At 47.4% G+C, this 20741-nt stretch overlaps 2 protein-coding genes across 16 annotated transcripts; one reads left to right on the top strand and one right to left on the bottom strand.

The window, feature by feature from the left end:
• The first annotated feature begins 19 nt into the window (after positions 1-19).
• Ccdc189 (coiled-coil domain containing 189) lies at positions 20-6303 on the top strand. 5 transcript variants are annotated; one of them, XR_003946468.1, is made up of 9 exons: positions 22-809; positions 1091-1122; positions 1798-1863; positions 2242-2411; positions 3162-3269; positions 3425-3541; positions 3633-3693; positions 3773-3865; positions 5097-5390. XR_003946468.1 is itself a non-coding variant. In NM_001033040.3 (9 exons), the coding sequence occupies exons 1-9, from the start codon at positions 597-599 to the stop codon at positions 5273-5275; spliced, it is 1002 nt and encodes a 333-aa protein (NP_001028212.1). In that variant the 5' UTR covers positions 91-596; the 3' UTR covers positions 5276-6303. The 5 variants fall into 5 exon arrangements, 4 of the variants coding, with proteins under 4 accessions (XP_006507808.1, NP_001028212.1, NP_001369335.1 ...); NM_001033040.3 differs by having other exon boundaries at positions 91-809; positions 3162-3232; positions 5097-6303; XM_006507745.4 differs by having other exon boundaries at positions 20-809; positions 3162-3541.
• Phkg2 (phosphorylase kinase, gamma 2 (testis)) lies at positions 5379-15341 on the bottom strand. 11 transcript variants are annotated; one of them, NM_026888.3, is made up of 10 exons: positions 15230-15338; positions 14720-14832; positions 10976-11151; positions 10657-10711; positions 8954-9019; positions 8713-8876; positions 6473-6563; positions 6239-6392; positions 6042-6167; positions 5379-5950 (listed from the first exon to the last, which is right to left on the bottom strand). In NM_026888.3, the coding sequence occupies exons 2-10, from the start codon at positions 14812-14814 to the stop codon at positions 5657-5659; spliced, it is 1221 nt and encodes a 406-aa protein (NP_081164.2). In that variant the 5' UTR covers positions 14815-14832; positions 15230-15338; the 3' UTR covers positions 5379-5656. The 11 variants fall into 11 exon arrangements, with proteins under 11 accessions (NP_081164.2, NP_001347670.1, XP_006508230.1 ...); XM_006508167.4 differs by having other exon boundaries at positions 5386-5950; positions 14720-14941; positions 15230-15341; XM_030242957.1 differs by having other exon boundaries at positions 5386-5950; positions 11040-11151; positions 15230-15341.
• Positions 15342-20741: the final 5400 nt, after the last annotated feature.

Below are 20741 nucleotides of genomic sequence, written 5' to 3'. Positions count from 1 at the left end.
TTGGTTCCTCCTCTCGAGTCTTTTAGTCCCACCCCTCCAACCCCGCGACGGACTGTATTTCTCTTAATGATTGGCCAGCAGGCGGTTCCCATAGTTACTGACCCCGCAGTTGCACTAGGAGATGGAGGGGTGGAGCCTTTGCTGCTGTTCGGGGTACTCGGTACACGACCCCTTGTAACTCCAGATCCAGAGGATCCGTCATCCTCTCCTGGCCTCCGCGGAGCCCTCCCGAACATCCTGTACATATGTGCGCACACGCACGCACAAACACAATCTTTTAAAGATTTAAATTAAATCTTTAAAAAGACCGACCCTCAAAAGCACCCTTACAAGCAACTTCTAAGAGGCACGTGCAACTCGTTACGCATGCGCTCTATCTTTTCAATGATTGGCGTGGGCTTGTACTTTCTACTTTCCTTAACAACGGTCACCGGGGAGACAAGTTGGGAAGACGCCCTCTGCGGATTGGCTGCCTCTCGCTTCACCGCCTCTGAAGAAACACTAGAAGGGGCAGGACCGGGCTTTGCAGTGGGAGAGCTGGCTGTCCCAGAGCCCAGGCTGGAGAGCCCTTGACTGAGGCTAAGAAGGACGAAGAGATGATTACCCCCAGTTCCAGCCAGAGCCTGGGAATGAAGGTGCAGATGGAGTCGGAACAATCTCCCAAATTGCAGGAGGAACTGGACAGGAGTCCCAGCTCGGTGGACGGCTCGGCCATAAGGAACGGAACAGACATGCAGACCGAGTCGCCCGCAGAAGCCACTAGTAGCCCTGTGGAAGTGGCTGAAGATCCTGGAGCCAACTTGTTCCCGGTGAGGGCGGGACAGAGTTGTCCTCTAGTGAATACTTAGGTTTCCCAAAAAAGGTGCCGCCAGTCATTACGTTTATCAACATTAGGGAATTTCCTGGAGTTGCTTTGATTGTAAATAGGCTGCTAAATAGTATTTCGAGCCCACCGAAGCCCGGTTTTACCTATTTTGCTATAGTTAAAATTATAGCACACTCAGACCTGCTAGAAATTCATGAGGTACTAGGGACTAGGGGATACATACTGTCGTATCTATTTGTCCCATAATCTGTCTTCTCTCCGCAGCCACCACTACCCCAGCCCCGGATCTGTATGTGGTGAGTGTGGAGAGCCCAGGGGAAAAGTTACACTTCTCATTTGTATTACTCCTGTAAGGTGTCCTCAACAGTCCTGTCCAGCCAGGGCTCTCCAGTTTTACAAAGATGAGACTGAGAAGTGCTCAAGGTAACGAGTCACCAGCGTGCCAGGTGCCTCAGTGTAAAGTGGCGGTGTGAGAAGGGAGGCAAAGGCAGGAATGTACACAGCTGCAATGATGGAGCACTGTGCACACCGATGCCAAGGCCCAGGGGACTTCATCAAGGTCACACAGAGCAAGACAAGGACTCAAAGTTGTTTTTTGGGGGGTTTTCAAGACATTGTTTCTCCTTGTAGCTTTGGCTATCCTGAAACTCACTCTGTAGACCAGGCTGGCCTCAAACTCAAGAGATCCGCCTGCCTCTGCCTCACAGTGCTGGGTACAGTGAGTGTACCACCACTACCTGGCACAACTCTTTTCTAATCAGTGGGTTTATAAATAAAAAAAAAATCTGCTAAATCTACAGACTGGATTCTAGACCATGATGTTCCCCGTTGACAGTGAAATGATTTGCTAAAGGTTCCTTAGCAAGTTCGCCAAGTCTCAGCTCCTGATCCCCACTGAAACTCTCCAAGTTGCAGCCCCATCGGGGAAGTTGTATGAACCACCAGTGATTTGTCTCATCTTTTCCTGACAGGAAATACCTGGACATCCATTCTATGCACAGACTGGAGAAGGCAGCCACTGTGGAAAAGATGAGAGAGTATGGGTTTGAGTTGGGCGAGACTGAACTCTTGGGAGGGGAGACACAAGAAATGACAAACTTTAAAGTATAGAGTGAGTGTCAGGCAATGGAGACGAGAAGAGGCTTGTGTTCAGGGCTGCAGAGGCAGCTCAGCCATTAACAGCAATGGCTGTTCTTCCAGAGGACCCAGGTTTGGTTCCCAGCATCCACATAGTCTATAACTCAAGTTCCAGAGGATCCAATACCTTCTTCTGGTCTCCATGGGTACCAGAAAAGCATGTGTTGCACATATACAGGGAAACTACCCATATAATAGAAATAAATCCTAAGGTGAGGTGGGGGGCGGGCGAACCCCTGCTGTCTGTCACTCATGCCTCTTCCACCCCCCCCCCCAAGGGTTCTTGCTGAGCTCTTGGAGCTTGGCTTTCCTGAGCAGAGCCTGCGGGATGCCATTATCTTGGACCTCTTCTCCCACGCACTTATCTTCTGCCGCCAGCAGGGCTTTTCACCAGAGCAGACATCAGCAGCCTGTGCCATGCTCCAAGATCTTCACAAGGCCTGTGTTGGTGAGGAGAGGGAGGTAGCCACCAAAAGGTTTGAGCCCTAGGAGAGGAGGCTGGGCTGGCAGAAGTGACCGTGGAGAACTAAAGTAGGGAACCTGCAGTCTGGGATTTGTGTTCCACCATAGGTGGTATTAATGTACCACATTTATCACCTTTGAGAGCTTCCCTTATTAAGAAATGAAACACATAGTACTAATATTATGGGTCTGTTCTGAGAAGTATCTAAATAGGGGGCTGGGGATATAGCCCACTTAGTAGAGTGCTTGCCTAAGTACAAAATCCTGGGTTCACTTCCAACCCTGTGTACTCAAGTGAGGTGGCACATATCCATAATCCTAGCACTTAGGAAGTTTCTTTCCTAAAAGGCAGATGAGTCAGAAGTTCAAAGTTAGCCTGGGACACGTGACACCCTGTCTCAACAACAAAGTACCTTCCCAATGATGCCGCGTGTGGTAGCTCAAGCCTGACACACCTGCATTCAGGAGGCTGAGGCAGGGGCAATGCCGCTGGTTTGAGGCCAACTTTAGTTCTATACTTTCCGACCAGAAACAAAGCATCCTTCTGAGGGAAGGACCTTGTCTGTCTTTGAGTGCCGAGAAAAGTGTAGAGTGAGAATATGGTGTTTACTGAGTGAATTAACAGAGCGACCAGGACTTACTCCTAAGTCTGCCCCATTCTCCATCTCCTGCTCTAAAAGCAGAAGGAAGAGTAGGCGAGTAGGCGGGCTGACAGCTTCACCTTGTTTCCCTCCAGCTACCCCTCTGGGCAACGTGGAGGAATGCTACCGCTACTTTACCAGCGTTCTCTTTTGTCATGGAATCAGGGTCAGTACCCTGAAACGAAGCCTTCACCCAACCACAGGCAAGATCGGGCCCAAATTCCTGTTCTCTTTCCCACCATCTTCCTCTGAAGGCCACCTGGGGCTTGCCCTGCTTCTAGACAGCTGCTTTTGGCAGACTAGCTGGGTAGGCTTCTGGAGGTTGTCAGGGCACTTACGTCCCGGATTATCGTCACAGCGGCCCCCTTTCAGCATTGACCTCTTTAAAGAGGAACAGCTGCTGGCACTGGCAGACTATGTGGTCAACACCTACTTCCGCCACTTCAAGCTCTACAAATATGTCTTCACCCCACAGGTACTGTGTACAGGCAGTGAGTGGCCACCTGTCTCCCCCTTTCTCTTATGGCAAGTGCTTCCTCTCAGCCTCTCTTCCCTTGTCTCTTCAGGTGCGACTGGACCTATCTTTGACTTACACGGGGTTACAGCCACTCACGCTCTGGCCAGAGGGTAAGATGGGTACAAGTGGGCCAGGTTGGGACTGGGCCAGAGCTGGGGCCAAGACCTCTTCCTGCTTTCTGCTATGCAGAGAAAGAAAACGAGGAGATGATGGTGGTAGAGCAAGTAGCTACTCCACAGGAGGAAGAGCCGGAAACTGTGACGGAGCCAGAGCAACAGCCAAGTGAGCACATGGAAGGGTTAAGGTGCCGCGAAATGGTTGGGCCTACCTGAGCCTTGATCCCTCCCACCTCACCTCAGGCAACCACCATTTTGTCTTGTAGTGCTGGGGAGTGAGATTAGAACCATGTGCAGCAGAGTTCTACCATTCAGGGGGACAGCCTCAGTAACCCACCCACTTTTTTGAGACGGGGTCTCTCTATGTAGTCCTGCCTCTCCTGGCACTTGCTATGTAGACCAGGCTGGCCTCAAATTCCTAGAGGTCTTCCTGCCTCTGCCTCTTAAAAGCTGAGCCATCTCTCCAGCCCTTGTTTCGTTAGACAGAATGACAATGCGTATGAAGGTCAGAGGATCTTTGGAGTCCTGTCTCATTTCAGCTTTCTGTGGGTTCTGAGGGCCAGTCAGGTTGGCAGGCTTGCTTACACAGCAAGCTCCTTTACCCATGGAACCATCCTGCCAACCCTTGTTTTATTTATTTATTTTTTGAAACAAGGTCTTACTGTGTAGCCCAGGCTGGCTTTGAACTCAAGATGCCTCTGTCTAACTCCTGAGTGATAGGGTTATAGAAGTTCCACCATACCCAGCCCAGGACTTTAGTTTTAGTTCCAGTGGCCCCTATAATTTTTGAGCTTTATTTTTTGTTTTTATTTTCTCTATCTGGGAGTTCTGCTTCCATGTTTGTGTATCTGTGCATCACATGTCAGTGCCCACAGAGGTCACCAAGAGGGCAGTGAACGTCCTTGGAACTGGAGTTACAGAGCCACCACATGGCTGTAGAGAATTGCACCCAGATCCTTGGCAAGAGCAGTCAGTGTCTTTAACCACTGAGCCATGGTGCTGGAGCCTCTGGGGTGTTGCTATGTGTAGAACAGGTGGCCACAGAAAGCGAATGATGGGAGGGTGGTTTTCAATAACAAGCACAGTCTAGTGATACCAGACCCCAGGATGCCCAGTGTTAAATGTGCATATTAACCCAATCCTACCATCACCATCCATGTTTTGCACACACACACACACACACACACACCTGATGCATGCGCTAAGTAATCTGCCTGATGTCAGACGAAAGTGCAGTTAGAATGTGAATACAGAAAGTGCAGTCTGGCCACACTGCCCAACTGTCTGCCTCAGAGGAAATGGCTGACAGTTCCTAAATTGAAGCAGCATTAGCAGCGTTCCCCTCTGTGCAGCTCACTCCCAGACAACCCTTGTCCTGCCTCTCCCCTCTCCTGTAGGTGAGGTGTGCATCCTCCAGACCTACATCAAGTCCCAGCTGAGCAAGGAGCTGAGGCAGCTCCAGCAGCTGGTGGAGGAGCGGCTCAAGGAGAGCGAGGAAAGGCTGAGCAGCAAACTGGCTGCACTGGAGCAGCCGTTCCAGACACCTCCCAGCAAAGGCAAGACCAAGACCAAGTGATCCCAGCATCTTCCCCAATAAAGACCTGGGCCACAGTGTCCCATCCCCCACCTTCACGAGCACCTTCTGGGTTTCCCTGTGAAACTAGACAGCAGACATGGCACTGGCTCTCCCAGGCTTGTGGCAGGTTTTATTTCAGATGCAGCGCAGGTGGCGATAGCTAGGCCAGGCACAACCCTCGAAGAGGCTCCCTTCCATCTCTGCCCTGATCTCCAAGTCCAGAGTAGTAGGGGTAAAGGGCTGGTTTCTGTGACAAGCAGCATTCTCAGTTGTAGGCTTGGCAAGGCAGGGCTAAGGTCTGAGTCCCAAACAGTTGGAATGATAGAAAAAAAAATGTCCTCCTGGAGAGTCCTTCTTTCTGGCTTGCCCAGGGATACGGCCCTAGCTCCGTACCAGTGTAGCCTCATCCTCTGTGATGGCACCGGAGTCTCCTTCGAGTTCAGTGGCAGCAATGGGGAACAGCCTAGGAGGCTGGTGCTGGAAGAGGGCTGCCCGGTTCTGCTGCTCACCCTTCTTTACCCAGTGCCCATAGAGCCGGAAGGCACAGTTGTCGATGAGGCGCCGTACTGGCCGCAGTGCATAGGGGTCTCTCAATAGTGCATTCTTAGTTAGTGGCCGTAAACGGTGACTGCTTAAGGCCACTCGTCCGGCAGCCAGTATTGTCCACACTGCCACCTGGGAAAGGGACAGTATTAGCCCCAGTAAAACGCCCAGCACAGGGAAGAGGACAAGGCCTGGGTACAGACCCTGCTACTCTCGGGCTTACCCGGAACCGCTGGCGAGGCGTGAGGTTCCAAGGTTGGCTGCCTTCACAGCGCTCAAAGAAGGGGTGCTGCAGGGCTTGCTCAGCTGTCAGGCGCGCTTCAGGATCCACCTGCAGCAGCTTGGAGATCTAGAGAAACTTTATAGCATGAGGGTCACATCTTGGGTCTTCCCTAGTATTGTTTCATGGCCCCTACTCACCAGGTCTTTGACGGTGTTTGAACGATCATCCCACTCAGGTGAAGTAAACTGATATTGGCCTTCCATGATCATGCGTAGCATCAGGATTTGGCGCCGGTGCCAGAATGGTGGTGAGCCAGCCAGAAGTGTGAACAGGATCACCCCACAAGCCCAGCTGAGAATGAGACCATGGTCAGACTGACATAGGCAACAAGAAAGGATGACACGGAAGGGGAAGGCATCACAGAGACTTACAGATCAACTTCCTTGCCATAGCCTGGGTGGGTTTCATCCATGGAGCATTTAAGGATCTCTGGTGCTAGATACCCTGGAGTCCCGCACAGTTCTGGGGAGAGAGGCCAGAAGTTGAAGGGACTGCCGCTAGCATTCCCTGCCTGCAAAGTCTCAGCCCCCAAGCCTCTGCTGCAGACTCTCGATTGCATTAAGAACACAAGTGCACCCTTTTTGCTCCTGGTTTCCTGCTGAGCCTCAAAGCAAGGGCATATCCCCAGCAAACCACCTTAAATTCCCACTAAAGCTCACGGTGGCCTTCTTAGGAAAACCCAGTTTGGGAATGGCTTCAAAGTCTTACTCAATGACATCATTTATCTCCCCCACCTTTAAGCCAAGCTACTCATTCATCAAAACAACTTGTTTTACCACTATCTCACATACATATGTGAAAAGCAAAATCCTTTTTTTTCTAGGCAAGATCTCACTATGTAGCCTTGGATGGCTTGGAACTCATTATGTGGACCAGTGTAGCTTCAGACTCAAAATCTGCCTGCCTCTGCTTCCTAAATGCTGGGATTAAAGGAGTGTGCCACCACGCCCAGCACAAACCTGGAATTGCTTAAGAACATACTGGGGTAGTCCCTGTTAGACCCTTCTTAGGGTTTGGTCTAGTTATGATCTACATCATATATGCAGGTCTACATAGCTAGTTCCAGTACAGACATGTAGAGACAAAGTGAAAAAAATCCCTCCACAATAACCCTTCCATGATTCCCTCTCAAGGCATCAGAATCGTGTCCAGGTGCCTATGGCTCAGGTTTCTCTGTCACTTGACACGATCTGTATTTTTAGTTTCTTGTACTTCCAAGAGAACTCAATAAGCCTAAATTGAAAAGACTTTTGGGGGCTGGAGAGATGGCTCAGCGGTTAAGAGCACTGACTGCTCTTCTGAAGGTCCTGAGTTCAAATCCCAGCAACCACATGGTGACTCACAGCCATCTGTAATGGGATCTGATTCCCTCTTTTGGAGTGTCTGCAGACAGCTACAGTGTCTTAATATAAATATTAAAAAAAAGAAAAAAAGAAAAAGGAAAAGACTTCACTCTCTAGCACAGATCAGGAGTCATGAGGGAGATGGACCTTTCCCAAGCTCATTACCTTCCAGGAAGTAGGTAAGAAATGAGTGTTAACTCATGGGAAAATAGAAAAACAAAGCTTAAAGTGAACCCCAAATCACTCAAGTTAAGAAAGGTGAAGCAGGCATGGCAAAGGTATTCCAAAAAGATGTGTATGTGAAAGCCAGAAGGGAGATGACACACAGTGTCCTCAAGGCCCCCAGAACCCACAGGTTAACATGAGACTCTACAGTTCAAGTTCAAACTCTGGGCACCTAATCATAAAACAGAGACTCTGATACTATTTTCTATTGAGAAATTCTGTTAGGGAAATAAGCCACAACATAGACATCTGGTGTGACATTTGTCTCATGATAAATACCCATTATTTGTTTGCTACTAGTATATGCAGTATAAAACTATAAAGGACAAGATAGCTCTTGGGATTCCTACATCTGAATATGCTCAAAGTTTCCCTTCTGCACTAGAAGTGTGTGTGTTACGCATGTGTAGGCTCAAGGCTATGGTTGACCGTCTTCCTCAATTACTTTCTCCTTTATGTATTTAGGTAAGACTTTTCACTTGAGCCCAAAGCCTCACTGATCTGGAGAGTCTAATAACCAGCTTTTTCCAAGAATCCCCTCTTTGCTTCATACATACTGGTATTTCATGGTTGCTGGGATCTGAACTCTGCTCCTCAAACTTGCATGGCAACTACTTTACCCACTGGGCCATCTTGCCAGTCCCAGAAATTTTTCTTGTTATTACAAATGAGTCATATCAGGATCCTCTGTAGTGTGTGAAGCACTACAGAGAGGTCTTGTTTTATCCACACTTCAAACTGCTGGGACCCTCTGGCTCTACCTACTCCCTCTTTCCTCCCAGAACAAAGCCCAGATCTGCAGGCTCCTCCTCTGCATCCCTCAGGTTCATCAGGGTTCCCTTCTTCTGGCCTCCCTGGCATGGCCCTCTGCACACATCTCATCCCTCAGGTGAAGAAGTGCACTGAGCCTTTGCATCAAGAGTACCTCAGCAGTGAGCAGTCACTTTCTTTTCCTTGGTATCAGGGACTCAGTTCTCGACCTGGCCAGGCAACCTCAAGTTTGGGCCTGCTTCCCTCCCTCTGAAGAGATCTGACCTCCTCACCTCGAAGCTTCTCGCCAGCTTCCAAATGGCAGGAGAACCCAAAATCTGAAAGGCGTATCTGCATATTGTCATCTAGGAGAATATTCTCAGGCTTCAGGTCTCGATGTACAATGTTGTTGGCATGGAGAAAGCTCACTGCTTCCAGTAGAGACCTCATGATGGACCTGGGTGAGGCAGACGTCTCTGTTTCTCCCTGTACCATCCCCCTAGGCATCTCAAGGGCATCAGGGTCTACCAGTACCTGGTTTCCTTTTCTGAGAGGGCCACTTTCTCGGTGAGATAGTCAAACAGCTCTCCTTTCCGCATCCTAAGGGATTGGGGGAGGGGGAGAAGAGCAAATGCACTCCTGGAGACTGAGAAGGCAGGAAGGCTAGCAGCAGGAGCAGCTTGGGAGAGAGCACTCCAGGAGTGAAGGAGTGAACTAGATTCCAGGGGCAGTTTGACACAGTGTTGGTGGTTGAAATATCCTTAATGTGTCACAAAGGAACACTTTTATTAAGAATAGCAACTTCTTGTGGTAAGTCACAGGAGGCCTTTCTTGTCTGAGAGCAGCTACAGCTGCAAAAGGCTTCTTAAAGTCAGTATTAGAATATGGGCCAAAAGTTCAAATAACAGTTACAAAAAGGTAGAATAAAAGGATTTTGGATGGAATTTGCTTTTTTTTTTTTTTTTTTTTTTTTTTTTTTTGGTTTTTCGAGACAGGGTTTCTCTGTGTGTAGCCCTGGCTGTCCTGGCACTCACTTTGTAGACCAAGCTGGCCTCGAACTCAGAAATCCACCTGCCTCTGCCTCCCGAGTGCTGGGATTAAAGGCGTGCGCCACCACGCCCGGCTTGGAATTTGCTTATTTTATCACCCTTTAAAATTGAGGTTACGGCCTGGTGGTGGTGATGGTGGTGTAAACCTTTAATCCTAGCATTCAGGAGGCTGAGGCAGATGGACTTCTGTGAGCTCAAGGCCAACCTGGTCTACAGAATGAGTTCCAGGACAGCTGGGGGCTACACAGAGAAAACCTCTGAAACAAAGAAACTAACAAAAAAACCAAAAAACAAAAAAACTGAGGTTCCAGCAGGGTGGTGGCCCACACCTTTAATCCCAGCACTTGGGAGGCAGAGGCATCTGATCTTTAAGTTAAAGACCAGAGCAGCTGGGGCTACAATGCCAGATTCTGTTTCAAAAAAACATACATACATAAATAAACAAATAATAAAACTGAGGTTATATTTACAATTCTAATCAGTACTCAAAACCAACTGTCACTGTCCTGCACAGTTGCAGGACAGTGAATACACATTCCTATTTCCCCTCAGAATTTTGCAGAGAGCCATTTGATGGCTTCATGAATTTTTTTTCTGAATAATTCAGATTATTCCTTCCTTTCTCGGATACAGTGTTCTGATACAAAGCCCAGGCTAGCCCTGAATTGGTAATCCTCCTGGGCTTAGTCTCTGGAGTAGTGGGATTATAGGCATCATGATAAATCATACTCTTGAAATTTACTTGCAACTAGTGTGCACTCTACCGCGTTAACATAGAACCTCAGATTCAGATAAAGGAAAGGAAAAGAACCAGTAGGCACAGGGGCAGCAGAGCAGTGTGCTGAGTAGGGAAAGACTCCCGAGGAGTTTGTAAGGAGTTGGCGCAGTGCTCAACACTCGGCGTCTAGTCTTCTCCCTCCTCATTTATAACCAAGAGGGACTGGGATGGACCCTGCTGGTGTCTTGGCATTTGATTGATTGTTATTACTCTTGAAGTTTCTGCCTCAATAATGACACCTAAAGAGAAGGCCCATGCCTTGGACTTTCAGGGAAAAGAACAAGAGAGAGCCCTGGCAGGAGCAGAGCACGGTATAAACAGTGGTGGTGCCCACAAGCTGTAACCCTGTAACCCTCAGACCACACGTGAAGGCAAGAACAGAGTCCTCAGATGAGCACGGTGATACTCACAGGTCAAACACCAGGAACATGAAGCTAGAAGACTCGTAGGAATCGATGAGGGTGACTGGGGAAAGAGGCAGAAAGGCAGAGAGAGATGGGAAGGAGCGGATACACCTTGCAGGTGCTTTTCCACCCACAGGCAGCAGTAGACTAGTATGCTGGGGAGGAAGGAGAACCAAGGAGGCTGCAGGGACCCAAAGACTGGCCTTGCTAGGAGGTAGAGAGATCGAGGAAGAAGACCTAGAGGCAATTCTAGGGTGTGGGTCATGAATAGGGCCAGTAGGGATAGGGGGCTGTCAGCCAGCAGGAGCAGGGAATGCAGCCTCACTGATATGGGGGTGGCCAGCGACCTGGCGAAGAATGTGCATCTCTCGCCGTGTGGCATCCCGCACCTCCTCCAGCTGCTCAAGACTCAGCCGCTCAGCTGACACCTCCATGATCTTCACTGCGAACTCATCACCGGTAGCTCGATGGACACAGCGGCGGACCACAGAGCTCACTCCTCTGGCAGAATCAAATAATAGCCTAATCAGGCATCATCCCACACTCCCCCTCTCACCGGTTTTTCGTTTCCTCCCTCTCTTCTTCTTCAGTCTCCCTGCTTTGTTTGTTTCTTTTCTTCCAGACAGGGCCTCATTACATAGCTCTGGCTGTTCTGGAACTGAGGGAGATGCAACTGCCTCTGTTTCCTGAGTGCTGGGATTAAAGGCGTGAACCATCACATCCTGTAAGACTGGGTGTTGCTGTGTAGCCCAGGCTGGCCCTGAACTCAAGATTACAGTGTGCACCACCACATCGAGCTTCTACATTCTTTCTTCCATACAGAATAGAGCCTTGGACCATTATGCTTACCACATCAGACTCACATCAGGACAAGTACGATGACCTCAAACCCTAGCCTATCACTGCTTCACAATGTCCTGAGGCATGTGGGTACCAAGCGACAAAGTACCACACAGAGCCCACAGAAACTCAGGTAGGTGACTTGAGTTGGATCCAGGATCTGTCCTTCCCCATTTAAGCCCTGAACAAGGCTTTTCACAAGATCCCAGAATTTGCCCTTTGCAGGAAGTGGTAAGAAACCATCTAAGTCTCCATCCAAATCCCAAATCTCCCCTATAACTCTGAGTGTAAGAAAAGCCCAATAAATGTATATATAGTGGATTCAGGGCCTCATGCGTGCTGGGAAGCATTCTACCATTAAGCTATATTCCCAACCTCTAGTCATTCCTCATTGTTAATAAACTTCATTGGGAATCTTCTAATTTCAGGAAGTACAAAGGCTCAAGTCATGTAGATCGGACTAAATGCTGCCCCCACCGATCCTGTCTGCTCCCCGCCCTCCTCAGGCATCCCAGACACCTTTTACTTTAAGGGTGCTTACTCTTGAGTAATTAAGCCTTTCTAATAAGATTCTACATCATTTCAAAGGGGAATGCAAGTCTTAAGACTCAATCTTTTTTCTGCTGACAGACTGCAGTGCTGTGTTCTCTGCGATCTCCTTAAAGGTCAGCCTTGGGCTGGGAGAATGGCTTGGGGGTGGTGGCTGCTGAGCATGGGTTAACAGACAAAATATAGGACTGGGCTACAGCTCAATGGTAGGGTGCTTGATTAGCATGTAAATCTCTGAGCTTAAACCCAGTCCTCAACAGAGGCAAGTGTGTAACACTCAGAAGGCTGAGACAGACGATTTTGAGTACCAGGCCAACCTCGGTTGCACAGAGAGACTCTGTCTCAAAAATACTAGATATTAATAAAAATAAATAAGTGGGCTTACCCAGGGCCCCATCCTTAGCCCTGAACATTTTCCTTCAGTATCTTCTGTACCTCTGCGACTTCAACCTCTAAGCCCAGATATTTCCCTTGTCAGATCCTGTTTTCCTGGACATCTTTCCTTATGGATCATAAAGACATTTTAAATCTATCATGATGACTGTATTTTCTCCCACAACTAACTTCTCTCTGTATTTCCTTTTTTTTTTTTTCCCTTCAGACACACCAGAAGAGGGCATTGTATTGAATCCCATTACAGATGGTTGTGAGCACCATGTGGTTGCCGGGATTTGAACTCAGGACCTCTGGAAGAGCAGTCAGTGCTCTTACCGGCTGAGCCATCTCACCAGCCCCAAATGCTTTCTCTTTTAAGCTGCCTTGGCCATGGTGTTTCTCACAGCAATGGAGCAGATACTGAGGCACAGTGAGTCCCCTGCTGACCTGTGCTGAATTCTAGAGGCTTTAAATATCTACGTGCAATTGTCACTGTACACTGTCTTTGAGCCTTAATTTCTCACCAGAATCCTGGTTCTAAACTGCTTTCATGACATCTCCATGTGGTATCTAAATGTGCCTGGCCAAATCTAATGCCACACGCCTGCCTTTCTCAGGCCTCAGAAGCAGCTCCTGGCAACCTTCTAAAAGGGCATTCTTTCACTTTTCTTACTAGCTCACAGATGGCATCTCCCCACCGTCCTCTGTAGCTCTTCTAAGTGATCAGGAAATGGTGACATGACCCAGGAGCCTCAGCCCCGTCCCTTCTCTACACTGTCCCTGCTTAGTGCCCCTTTCTAAATGTTGACTCCTCCACATTTATGGTTGTTATCCAGACTCAAACCCACTTGAGAGCATTATCCATCCACGGGGTATCTCAAACTTAGTATTTCCAAAATAAAACTCCTGACTAGTTCACTCCATTCCCCAATCTAATCCTTCCTCAAGTCTTCATTTCAGTAAATGGTATTCAGGTGCTCAAATAAAGACCTTAAAAGTCCCCCTGTTTTCCCCTTCCTTATGACCGATATCCCCTCTCCTCTGAAGCCATCACTTGCACCTGCTTGCTTCTCTCCAGCTCTGCAATCGCCACGAGTCCAGGCGTCACCATCACCAGCCCTTCCCTATCTCTACATAAAGGCCAGAAAGAGCTTTTTAAATTTCTAAGTGTTTTAAGTGCCACCACAAGTGTCCTAACACAATTCCCCAACTCACACCAAATGCACAGCAGACTAGAAGGTGGGCTCTGCTTTTACCCTCGTTAACCCAAGCGCAGAGAGTAAGCGCCCTGCTCACAAGCACGCTCCACGTCATGGTACCGCTCTGAAAGCGTCCGCATCATGGCCTAAAGCCCCATTTTCCTCACTTCCTTTCTTGTCTTTCCCCACTCTGTCTATGGTCTAGCCACTGCCTTGAGCCCTGCACTAACTGCCCCCTCTAAATGAGAAGACACCCCCCCCCCCCAGCCTATTCTCACACTTTATGTCTCAGCTCAAGTCCTCGGAGCTGAGAATGTGGCTCTGTAGTAAAGCACTGTCTCTTAGGATGGGGCCCTGAGTTTAATCCCCAGCACCATGAACAACCAAACACCCCTCCCCCAACCCTCCTGTCATTTTCTTAGAAGTCTCCTAAAGCCCCTCCTCTGTGGAGACCCCGTTGATTGAATCCTACTGCCTACTTATTTTTTCCCCTAACGCTCCTTTCGACCTTTATCTTTTTTTCATTATGTAAAGATAGAAACATTTCCAAGACAGAAACTTCCTCAGGGTTCCTGTTCTGTCACTCCCTCACCCGGTGTTCTTGGTGCTTAACACAACATAACCAATACACTATGCTTCTGAAACTAAACCATAAAGCATCTGTGGTGGCGATCACAGTAGCAATCCCTGCTCCCCTCCCCGACAGGGTTTCTCTGTGTAGTCCTGGCTGTCCTTGAACTTCCTCTGTAAACCAGGCTGGTGTCAACTCAACAGAGATTCACCTGCCTCTGCTGGGATCAAAAGCATTCACCACCACCGCCCAGCTCCAAGCATCTTTTCTACAGACCCCTACTTCTCGAACTAGATACCTTTGAAATGCTCACGTGATGGGTATTTTCTACCTTCCCGTTGTCTGGACCACAAACAATTGTTGACAATATAGATGAATAGAGGAAAAAATGCGGGTTAACTCGGAATACTAGCCAAGTCACTAACTGTTTTCCACTGTCCACTTCCTAACTATCCAGTCTTCAGAAGGAAGCCTTATTTCCTGGCTGGGAGCTGACTACACTGGGCCGGTGTATGCTTCAGCTGTGAAGGCTCACCTGCCAATGATGTCCTTAGGGTCGTACTTCTGGTAAAACTCTTTGGCCGCAGCCCAGTCAGGGAGTTCATCCTCCGGCCCCACGTCCAACGTCATTCTGAGGGATGTGGGGGCCTGGGAGGAGGAAACGGAGGGCAGTGAGGGCAAGGAGGCCCACAGGTTCTGAGAGGATGCACATCGTGGCTCCCGGGGGCGCAGCACCTGCGGCTGGGGCGCCAGGGTCCTGGGGGTTGGGGGTGGGGTAGGGGAAGGATCAGGACCGGGGAGACCACAACGAAGGGCCTAGGGGGGAGGGAGGGAAGCAGGGCAGGGAAGAGGATAGGGAAGGGCGGGAGGGGGGAAAGGTGGCTCGGAAGAAGGGGGAAATGGCACAAGTGCGGGCGGCTGTTACCGCGCAAGCGCACTTGGCGTCCACTGGGAGGGGCGCGGGGGTCTCGAGCAGGATGACCCGTGCGAGCGGGGAGGGGGAAGGGAGGGTGGGGGGAGGGGGGTGAGGAGGGAACAGTCTAACCTGCGCAAAGACCCTCAGCTGCTTGGTTTATGTTTGTTCCTTTGCTTTAACCTGTAAGGCTCCCACAGCGACCTAAGGCACCGCCCCCATCATTGCAGCCAATGGCCCCTGCTGTTTGAGAACTAGGGATTAGAAACCCTCCGATTGGAAAATGGCAGTCCAATAGGAAGACGGGATTCCAGGGCGGACAAGGCCGTTGGCGCTAGAAGTCCCCAAAAGGTCTCCACCATGAGGAGGAGCCTGAAAAACAGCCAATCAACATGTAGCACTTGCTTTTCTCTCCTGGTGCTGCTGGTCTGTAAAGAGACACGGAAGTTAGGTTACCGGAAATGTGATGTCTCCGCACTACCTCACCGTGCCCTCGGACAAGGCCCTTTTAGTTTCCTTCTGGAATCCTCATTTATTATAGTAAGAGCCTGTTCCAAAATTCCTTTTTTTGTGGAAACCTGCGTGTAGACAAGTGTGGTCATGCACGCTTAATCCCAGCACTAGGAGGCGAGGCAGGCAGATGGATCTCTTGAGATGGAGGCCAGCATGGTCTACAAAGTGAGTTCCAGGACCGGCAGGGCTGTTTATACAGAGAAACTGTTTTGAGAAACACAACAAAACAAAATGCATATGCAGCTTGGCCGTTTGGTCCTGACTAGAGCTTTCAGGATAGTGTCCATCATCCTGGGGTCACAGACTCCTACCGTCTTGCTCCCAGACCCTCCTGCATTAAGTACACAAGGTTGTTAAGGTCCTGCCTAGAGTAATTCCAAAGCCAGACATATCCTAAAACCAAGGTTCTGGAGTAACAGCAAAGAAAAAAGCAAATCCTCAAGGTTACAGTCCAGCAAAAGAGAAATGATAATTTTTGTTTTTTTAGACGGTGTCTCACTATGTAGCCCTTGTTAGTCAGGGATTCGTTGTGTATCCCAGGCTGGGGTGGAACTCCAAAGATCAGTCAGTTTGAGTGCTGGGATTTAAGGCTCAGGACGCCTAGATTACAGCATGATTTTCTAACAGCTTTTTCTATAAGGAAACCAAGTAATTTAGTGTTTTTGCTTTCTGTCACTGTAGAGCCTTTCCTCATCAAGCTTAACTTTAACAACTTGCAAAAATAGTTTTGAACTTTCCTAAGTAGGTTTGTTGTTGGTACACAGGGGATAATTATTCTGAAATTAGTCAAAATAATGTATTCATATAATTAGGAACCGAAGAGTCTTCCTATGAGAATATGAAATCTGGAACTAGAGGAAGAACTACAGGTAAAATTTGGGCAATGGTGAAAAACAGATTAAAAAATAATTTTATATTTTCCAGTATTGATTTCTAAAAGGACCCCCAAAACAGAAGCTAGTATAAAGTCTAAATGCTGATTTCTCTTGGTTGCAAACAAAGGAACCAGGGATCTTTGGGAAATGACCAAGGACAACAATAATGTGTCAGGAATCACAACCTGAGCCTCCCGATATTCCATTTAACTCACAGACTTTAAGTAGGTGGGGTTTACTGCATGTTCATTATACTTGACTAGAACATATTTTAAAGATGACAGCAGGACTTGGGATAGAGCTTAGCTATTGAATGCTTGCCCAGCAGGAACAAGGCCAAGCAGAACTCCAAGCGCTGAAAAGAGAGAGAGAGAGAGAGAGAGAGAGAGAGAGAGAGAGAGAGATGGGTATAAAAATTGAGAAAGTATATAAATTATTCACCTGATGAATAAAGGAGAAACAGTGATTTTCGGTGATGCAGCTGCTTTTGAGTCACTATGCTCCTATATAAAACCAAATAAACTCAGTGGTTAGTGACTTTCTTTGGCCTTCAGTATGCCCTATCTGGGATGAATAAGTGTTTGTTCACATCTTTCCAGTAAAGTCAAACAAAGCAATTGGCATATGAACAGGAACCCACAAACCCAACAGTTAGCTGGGAGATGCGGTTCCATGTCCCTACTATGGGGACGAGACATACTTCTGAAATGGTCTCAGTATAGCATCTGCAGGGGCAAGGGCTATCCGGATGATTACTGTGCCCCAGTGTGGTAGGAAATATTGTGCCACCTTGCTGTCCAGGCAGATGCATGTTTCCTGCAATGAATAAGAAGTGCAATCAAAGCTCAGAATTCTGAAAGAACAGCATTTTTGAGAGAGAAAACTTCAGAGTGATCCAGCTGTCATCTCATTTGTTGTAGGGTAGCATGTCTCCTTGCTGAATGGGGTCTGCCACAAGTATGGGGACACTCCAAAATGGCTGATGGGCTAGAAAATATTACACCCCTCAAATTGTCGTGTTTGATGGGATGGTAAGTGGGCTGTGGTGGCAGTCCTGTGGTCTTCTCTGTGGGTAGTAAGACATGGCCAAGGCTCAGAAGAACTTGTTCGTGTAAAGAGGTATTACAAGGAGGCAAAGATAAGTAAATATTTCCTTCCATATTAGTTTCTGACTTGACAGGAAATGTGAGAAACTGGAAGATGATGTATATATTGGCTTGCTATTTTTCAGAGCAAGCAAGATGGAAAAGAGTACAAACTAGTTCCTTATAGTCCTCTTGAGTTCCAAAAACCTAAGGTTCATAGGAGAACTTTGAAAGCAAAGAGGGAGAGAAGCAGAAGAGACTCCCCGACCTTTAATACAGAAAATGGGGAAAATCCATTAATTCAGCATATAGATGGGGGCACTTAGTAACAAGTCTAGTACAGACAAACCAGGGAAAACTACATCTGATCTGCTTGAATGGGAAATGACTTTTAAAATCACACGTTATATGTATGTATGCACATCACAGAGTGTGTGTGGTCAGCAGACATGTCACAGGAGCTGGCTCCTTTGGCAATGTGGGTCTCAAGGATCAAAGTTAGGATGTCAGGTTTGATGATAGAAATTTTTACTCTGAGCTATTTTGCTGGCTCTGAAAAGATCCACCCCCACCCCCACCCCCCGAGACAGGGTTTCTCTGCATAGCCCTGGCTGTCCTGGAACTCATTCTGTAGACCAGGCTGGGCTAGAACTCAGAAATCCTCCTGCCTCTGCCTCCCAAGTGCTGGGATTAAAGGCATGCGCCACCACAGCCTGGCCTGAAAAGATTTTTAAGCAAGAAATAAAAAGTTTCTAATGGCCTGTTGGGAGGGAAAAAAAGCTGTGGGACCCGGGGGATGGATGGAATGTGCTTGTATAGTAGAAACTAAATAATATAAATTTGCATAATCTCAGGGAATAAAAGGGAAAGGAATCCCTGGTGGATCAGTCTGTATGAAACACCAGTTTGATTACCACTGGCTAAAGCTCTCTCAAGATCAGATTCTGGAGGACAACAGAAAAATGGGAGGCATTACCAGGACAGTCATGCTTAGTGCCAAATATACTGGGCCTGAAAGGACGATCCTCACACCATCATGAGAGAGAAACAAGTTAATTCAGCAACCACCTCAGGGCTGCCAGTAGCTTGCAGAACCTCATGGTGAGGCATGCAAATCAAGTTATAAGGTATAAAACAATCAAAGGGGAGGACAAAAAGGCAGAGCGGTCTGATCACTTAAAGGCCAGGGAACCTGAGCTTGGTGACATGTCTGTCAGTACATAGCAAGTGGAAGGAGGAGGTCAAGGCCATCCTTATTGACTAGTTAGTTCAAGGCCAGCTTGGAACACATGAACCCATTGTAAAAAACGAAATACAGTTCAGTGGGCTTGCAACCAATACTGACGATGTGAGTCAATTCCTAGGTCCCATGTGGTATAAGAAAATCAATTCCTGAACATTGTCCTCTTATTTCTGTTTGCATGCTGTACTGGAACCCTCCCCATACCACTTACAAAATCAATAAAAATGGGAATTAGAGAGATGAACCAGTAGTTAAGACACTGGCTGCTCTGGTTTAGTTCCCAGCACCCACATAGTGGCTTACAATAATCTATAACTTCAGTTCCAGGTGATCTAACAACCTCTTTGATCATCCTTGACATAAATCAAGCATGGCATATATATTACAATGTAGGCAAAATTTAATAATTTAATTAAAAATTTAAAGTCCATCTGTAATAATAAAAAAATTAGAACAACAAAGAACCTGAGACAAATGTGGCACTTTAATCAAGACAGAATTCCTATGTGAAATTAAAAAGCCAAAAGCCTTTACCAAAGTTTTTCCTAGTGGTAGGCAATTATCCCCCCAGAGCACATTAATCTGTATGAAAAAGTAAAGAGAATGGAGTTTATTTCAGTTAGGTACAGTCAATGGAGAGATGCTGGACACAAGTTCAGAGCCTGTCAGACACTGGAAGCTGGCTCCAGTAGCAAGTGATGTAGGCTACATATGCATCTGCTAGCCTTTCATTTAGCTTTGGTCCAGACCAAGTAATGCTTAGCCCTACTTGAGACCATTCAGGATGCATGGGTGATGTGCTAGCCCAAAGGCAATGTCCGAGGAGTAGGAGACGATAGCTGATGGGAAATGGCAATGTTGGAAGGGCATTGTCCTCTGTCTGCTCTGTAACCAACATTACTCTCCTGATGAATTGATTCAAATGTATTGGATCTTGCCAATGGTGTTTTCAGAGTTCCCTCTGATGGAAAGGACTTCAGGGAGCCTGCCAATCTTCTGTGATAAAAGTTTCATTATATGTTAGCCCTTGACTTAGAAAGCAATTGGAGGGCTGGTGAGATGGCTCAGTGGGTAAGAGCACCAGACTGCTCTTCTGAAGGTTCGAAGTTCAAATCCCAGCAACCACATGGTGGCTCACAACCACCCGTAATGAGATCTGACTCCCTCTTCTGAAGTGTCTGAAGACAGCTACAGTGTACTTACATGTAATAAATAAATAAATAAACAAACAAAAAACAAATAAATAAATGTTAAAAAAAACCCTTTTATAAAAAAAAAAAAAGAAAGAAAGAAAGCAATTGGAGGAACAGTAAAAACTTCAATGAAATAATTTCCACAGGGGCACCCAGAGTGGCTGGAGAGAAAAAACAAAAAAACGTTCTGAAGCTATAAAGCTCATTAGATGAAAATCCCAGTGCCAGAATAGAGTATATTCTCAGAGATGTAGCCAGAAAAGCCTCTGGGGCCCTGGAAAATAGATACCATTGTTATTGCTATTGGTTGCATCAAACTCTTTGATAAGTCAGTTGTTGAAACACCACATTGGTTGTAAGATATGGAGAAATCAATTAGACTGAATTGTGAGCCCAATTGCTGCTAGCTAGCTTTAAAAAAAAAATCAGAAGGTACAATGTGGACTACTGGACAATAATTTTTGCTTATATCCATAGGTTATTACTACTGTCAGCCTTGGTTACAAAAGGAAACTTTCAACTTTGTTTTTTACTTTATGTGCATGCACATGTCTGTGTACATGAGTGCAGCTGCCTGTGGAGGCCAGAGAACATCAGATTCCCTAGAGCTGTTTCTAAGCTGGCAAACATGAATGCAGGGAACTGAACTTGGAACCTGTTAGGGTGATACGAGCTCTTAATTGTGAAGACATCTGTCTATCCCAGGGAATTTTTTTCCAGCAGGTAGCAGACATT

Source organism: Mus musculus, chromosome 7 (genome assembly GCF_000001635.26).
Source record: "Mus musculus strain C57BL/6J chromosome 7, GRCm38.p6 C57BL/6J".
NCBI classification, from domain to species: domain Eukaryota; kingdom Metazoa; phylum Chordata; class Mammalia; order Rodentia; family Muridae; genus Mus; species Mus musculus.
The sequence above is the reverse complement of the archived record's forward strand: the minus strand, read 5'-3'. Positions and strand labels throughout refer to the sequence as shown.